Below are 6012 nucleotides of genomic sequence, written 5' to 3' on the forward strand. Positions count from 1 at the left end.
TCTAGAAAGACAACGGGGGGGTGGGAGGAGCTTAGTGGTTGCCGTGGTAACCACCAACTAAATATCCACTAAATATAAGAATATAACTTGTTTTACTAAACAAAATGAGTTCGAACAATAAACAAATTCTGACAAAATTCAAATTTATAATGTTGTCAATGCTGTTACACTTATAAAAAATATTTTCAGGAAAAATAATTTATTTGAAGGAAAAAATAAAGGAGGAGAATATTGTAAGTAAAAATAACTGGATTGTCTGATTGAATTAAATCTGATTGGTTGTATTTGGAGATACATTTTAATTTAGCTTTTGTATGTTTAATTTCTTGTTTTGAGAAGGAAAGCTTATAAAAGCCACATTACTTTAGTCAAACAAATAAAATAGTCTGAATTTTTGTTGGAAAGAAATGTGTAAATTAATGTACATTCAAAACCTAGAAAAGGTTTTGAGGGTTTGTGTAAATAAAAAAGACATTTGTTTTTCACATTTATTTAAATATTGACTTGAAAATCTTGATTTGGTAAATTCTGAGCAATAAAAACAGGATTAGTTTGTATTAAAGACAATATTTTCTATTGCTATGAAGGAGCAAGAAATAAATGTGGTGAGAGAGTGTTAATTTTCAATTTACAGCACAGCCTTTCAACAGATGCACTTCATAATTATGCAATTAGTAATAATTAACAAAACCTGGCAGGATACATTGAAAATGCAATGTAGGACCAAATGTGAGGTGATAGAGAGCATAATTGTGATGTTTCTGACTAAAATCATGCTGGTAAACACCATCTGTTTTCATTAAACTGCAGTTTTAATTAACACTAGTGTAGAGTGCACTTGTAACTACAGCCATGATGAAAAGAAAGTGCATCCTTTAATGGTTTTTATCGTGTATTTTTATTTTAATCCTATATTAAGCGACAATATGGTGTCTGTGTGGCAATACATTTTATGTACTTGAGGTTAGATTTTAATAGTTTTAGTTTCAATGTCGGCTAAACCAGACAATTAATGTTGTAAACCAGAGAACTGATAAAGGATATTTTCTTTTGATTATAAATGTAAGCCTAAATTTAAGCCTTCAGTACACAAAAATATTAACATTAATTATTAAACATAAGTACACATATGTTTCTTAAAATATGTAGCCCAACGTCATGAATATTCGTCTATGAAATTACTTTGTTCTGGAATTTTCCTAGCTAGTCTGAAAAACATATTAACATGCTAACAGGATAAGAAGAAATAACACTCAGTGTAACACTCAATGAAATAATAATGCTAACTGTTAGCCGTTATTGTTAGCATGCTAACAGTAACATCAACCAAAATTAGCATTATCATGCTAACATCATAGAAGTACAATGTATTGTGCAAACTGTGTCGACCGCTTAGAATTGGAGATGGAAATTTAAGCAAGAATAATTGGTTAAAACAATTAAGAAATCACAAACTTTTATGCCTGATGACATCATTTAAGCAAAAAGTGTTGCAAAACAACATCAGCTAAATTATGCTAGTGTATGCTAAGACATTTTTACTGTAAAGTGTTTGGTAGTTAGTGAAAGGATGGGTGGTTCCAGAAATTCAAATTTTGGGTAAAATCTAAAAAATAAAACGGACCAGAGCACGTTTTATTTAAAACATTTATTTGACCCAATTCTTTGGAATGTAATAGTCAGTGATGAGAGTCTGAAACAACAGAGATGGATGAGTCGGGTGCGGAGCAGAAAGTCAAAGTACAAACAATACTTTAAGTCACATAAGGCCTCACAGCTTTCTGATTCTTTTTACTTCCTTGTTTTCCTTTGTTTTTTGTTTTATTCTTAGACAAGAAAACTACGGAAACAGTACAGAAAATAAAACGCTTTCTCTTGTCATCCAAAGAAAAACAGAAGAAAACAATGGCACGTACATCAGTGACGGTACAAAAAACACAAGGTGATATTATACCAAGTAAATAAAATCGTTACTCGTATATAAGCTTTTTCGAGAATGAAAAACATCTCTGTAAATTGTACAATTCAGAATTATACCATGGCTGTCTAAAACCATGTTAAAAAGAAGCAACAATAACACTGTCCTCTCCGTTTTCCCTCCTCTCTTTTCATAAATCAACATCATAAACACATAGATTTTTTCTTTTTTAAATATATCAGTGCAACATTTGTTTTCAGGACGAGTGCTGCAGCATCCTTTTTCTTTAGTGGAGTCCGGCTGAAACATCAGACATTCCCATAGAAGAGGCGAAAATGCGTTAGGCATCTGTTTCTCCCCGAAGTTTCTGATGATGATGTTTATTTATCAGTTATATCTGTTCATGAACACAAACGAGCTGCTGAATGATGGAACCGTTTTCCTCCCCGAGTTTTCTTTCAGCTGTAAAGCAACATTCCCTCTGTTGGTGAAGAAAGATATGAATGCACTAAAGTAAAACAATTGAGGCTTAAACAAAATCAAATGATTTGCTCAGCTGAGATAAAAATGGAGTAAAGGAACAGACTTCCCCCAAATTTCCCAGCATCATCTGAAATTATGTCACTGAAGTAACAAAAACCCAGAAATTCGTCCTCCAGGTGATTCTGAATCCCAAAGCTTTTCCAGGCTTGAAGGGATTTTTGGTGCCTCTAGTAGCACCTAGTAGCCTCTGTTGACCATTGAATTACTAAAATAAATTTACTTAATGGGAACCTGCAAAAATTGGAAAGAGCATTTTTTGATAAAAAAAAAAAAAAGTTGGGTTTCAGCGCTCTTTTGATCCATGAAACACAAATGGACTGGACAACCCAATCAACTTTATGAAGGTAAAGATGGGCAGCAGGAAAGTCTAAAAGAACGGAAACTAGTTAAAATTCACCATCTGTATAGCAAATTAATACTATAAATCAAAGTCATTTACCTTTCTGAAAAGGATGTTAACTCTAATGTGTTGTTTCATTGCCTCCTATTAGGTCTTCAAGCCTATCACCAGAGTTTCTGCAGCTAGCTTGCATTGCGGCTGCCATGTTGTTACATGCAGGTCCATGTAGTTTGTATTCTGGTTCCTCAACATTACAGTCACACAAGATGAATACTTGGAGGCAGTTTAACAATGTGCCCAGCCAGATCCAAGTGTAATCAATGAAACCCCTGTGACTTTCTGTCACTGTAGCTGCTGAGGTTGTGTGTTTTTACCCTGTTAAGACATAAATTCCCTTTCAATGGAGCGTTTTCTCCTCTGACTCACCAGCGATGGTAAACATCCTTCGGCGACTGGTGTGATTTGAAAACAGAAAGGATACTGCAGCACTGGCGTCTTCCTCTATAGAAAAGGGCGCTCAAATATATATTAAAACCTATGTACAATACGTTGGATGTGTCATGTGCCATGAATATGAGGCATTCAGGGCTCCTACACATTTACCATATTGGGAATTTTCATAGTTTTCTTCAGTTCTGCGGATATAAACCTGGAACTCAACAGCTGAGTGAATGCCAGTGTAACCAGAAGCTGTTTTACGGTAAAATTACAGCAATAAAAAGATGCTGCTTTACGGACACAGCCTGGAAACCTTTCCCCGTAGTTTGTATAGGAACCCTGGAAAGAATGCCAGCCGATGGGAAAGCAACCAGCAGAAAACAAGGCAACAGAAAAACAGGAAAAAAAAGGCACTGTCGGAGCAGGTCAGTGGTCCTGCGTCAAGATCACACACACACACACACACACACACACACACACACACACACACACACACACACACACACACACACACACACACACACACACACACACGGTTTGTATAGTCAGACACACCTCAGATGCAGATGTATATGAGTGAGACGTCCACACACACTTCCACACGCGTTAAGCTAGCTTCGCTCATTCTTCAAAACACTCGAACGGAAAGACGAGAAAAAACATCAAACAGAAACATTAAATCTTTCTGCAAAAGTTCACTAACGATACTTTCGTCTGAATTGGTCTCAACACCAGCATGTGATTACGTGAAATCAACAAAGCACGCCAAAAAACAAAGAGAATCCTTAGTTTTCTTCTTTTTTGCTGTACAGGTTCTTTATACACAGTGCCCCCTACAGGTCAGTCCCTTCCACCAACGCTCCTGAGAAATAAAAATGAAATCGGCTCACTGTTAGCCCACCCTGCCGTCCCATTAGTGGCGTCAGCCCTGTGATTGGCTGCTTGTAACGTGTCCGCTAGCGGAGTTGCCAAAGCTCCGCCCTCTGCGCCTTCGGGCTCACGCCTCTGAGTAGTTGTTCGTCTGTCCGTTTATCTTGTCCTTCTTTAGCTTGACGCCGTCCACCAGCTCAAAGTTATAGTTCTCCAGGGCGGATAAGTTCCTATCAGTCATGCTGCCCTGCGAGCAAGCGCAGTACAGCACGACGCCGCAGATGGCGCCCAGGAAGACGCCCAGAGCCGACATGGCAATGATGGTGATGAGGATGGGGTCTATCGTCTTCAGCATGTTGCCCGGCCTGCCGAGTTCACCCGTTTCCTGAGAGAGGGAGTCCATGGCTGCAAGGGACAAGAAGACGCTCAAATTAGATGGTTGAGATCAGGACATATTTTCAGCTAACTTGGTATTTAACAGAGATGGGTAAAACCAGGTACATGGAGAAGCAGCATTCAGCTTCTATGCCCCGCAAATCTGGAACAAACATCCAGAAAATTGCAAAACAGCTGAAACTGTGAGTCCTTTAAATCAAAACTAAAAACCCATCTGTCTAGAGTTGCTTTTAAAACATTATAAAAGAAACATTGGCCAACATTTTGAGAACCGGTTCTGTAGAAGAACCAGTTCTCTACAGAGAACCGGTTCTCTGTAGAGAACCAGTTCTCTACAGAGAGAACTGTAGAGAACTGGTTAGTGTAGTTTACTAATACAGTGTAGTGTATTAGTAAACTACACTGTTTACTAATATTATTTGTACTATGGACATTGGAAAATGTCTGCAATAACATTGTTGCTTTTTCTTCATTATAGGACAACTGACTCCTTAATATCATTCGTTTGCTTAATCTTCTTCCAGCCTCTCCCTCAGGCTGACTTTCCTGTTCAAACACGCCTTGAAGCTGGGAGGAACCAGCTGAAGGTGAAACCTGACTGGCTGTAGCCTCTCTGCACTGGGATGTGAGTCACAGATTAGAGCTCAAACCTGTTGCTGTTTTCAGTAAACTTACACAGCTACTGTGACTGAGAGCCAGAATGGAGCACAATCAGCTGGATCAAGAAACTTTATGCTGTTCGATCTGTCTGGATCTACTGAAGGATCCAGTGACGATTCCCTGTGGACACAGCTACTGTATGAACTGTATCAAAACCCACTGGGATGAAGAGGATGAGAAACGAATCCACAGCTGCCCACAGTGCAAGGAGACATTCACACCGAGGCCTGTGCTAAAGAAGAACACCATGCTAGCAGCTTTAGTGGAGCAGATGAAGAAGACTGGACTCCAAGCTGCTGCTGCTGATCACCGCTATGCTGGACCTGAAGATGTGGCCTGTGATTTCTGCACTGGAAGAAAACTGAAAGCCATCAAGTCCTGTTTATTCTGTCTGGCCTCTTTCTGTGAGAAACACCTTCAGCCTCATTATGATTCAGCTGCATTTAAGAAACACAAGCTGGTGGAGCCGTCCAAGAACCTCCAGGAGAACATCTGCTCTAAGCATGATGAGGTGATGAAGATGTTCTGCCGCACTGATCAGAAGTTTATCTGTTATCTCTGCTCTGTGGATGAACATAAAGATCATGACACAGTGACAGTAGCAGCAGAAATAGCCGAGAGGCAAAGAGGGTTGGAGGAGAAACAACAGAAAATTCAACAAATGATTCAAGACAGAGAGGAAGATGTGAAGCTGCTTCAACAGGAGGTGGAGGCCATCAATCACTCTGCTGATAAAGCAGTGGAGGACAGTGAGAAGATCATCACTGAGCTGATCCGTCTCCTCCAGAAAAGAAGCTCTGAGGTGAAGCAGCAGATCAGATCCCAGCAGGAAACTGAAGTGAGTCGA

General features: G+C 39.1%; 2 protein-coding genes and 1 long non-coding RNA gene across 3 annotated transcripts in view; 1 reads left to right on the forward strand and 2 right to left on the reverse strand.

Annotated features, from left to right (window-relative positions):
* Positions 1–1633: 1633 nt before the first annotated feature.
* LOC106964141 (uncharacterized) lies at positions 1634–4015 on the reverse strand. Its single transcript, XR_001428332.1, has 3 exons — positions 4004–4015; positions 3138–3140; positions 1634–2843 (listed from the first exon to the last, which is right to left on the reverse strand). It is a non-coding gene; the product is annotated as an uncharacterized LOC106964141 (long non-coding RNA).
* Positions 4011–6012, reverse strand: part of LOC106964140 (neuropilin-1a-like) — a 24458-nt gene continuing 22456 nt past the window's right edge. The window contains exon 7 of the mRNA XM_015059435.1: positions 4011–4514. Within this exon, the coding sequence (XP_014914921.1) occupies positions 4237–4514 (278 nt within the window). The 3' untranslated portion in view covers positions 4011–4236. The remainder of the gene's footprint in view (positions 4515–6012) is intronic.
* LOC106964139 (tripartite motif-containing protein 16-like) overlaps positions 4678–6012 on the forward strand; it is an 8790-nt gene continuing 7455 nt past the window's right edge. The window contains exon 1 of the mRNA XM_015059433.1: positions 4678–5709. Within this exon, the coding sequence (XP_014914919.1) occupies positions 5206–5709 (504 nt within the window). The 5' untranslated portion in view covers positions 4678–5205. The remainder of the gene's footprint in view (positions 5710–6012) is intronic.

Source organism: Poecilia latipinna, unplaced genomic scaffold, assembly GCF_001443285.1.
Source record: "Poecilia latipinna isolate Pla-1442-1.1 unplaced genomic scaffold, P_latipinna-1.0 Scaffold1628, whole genome shotgun sequence".
Taxonomy (NCBI): Eukaryota; Metazoa; Chordata; class Actinopteri; order Cyprinodontiformes; family Poeciliidae; genus Poecilia; species Poecilia latipinna.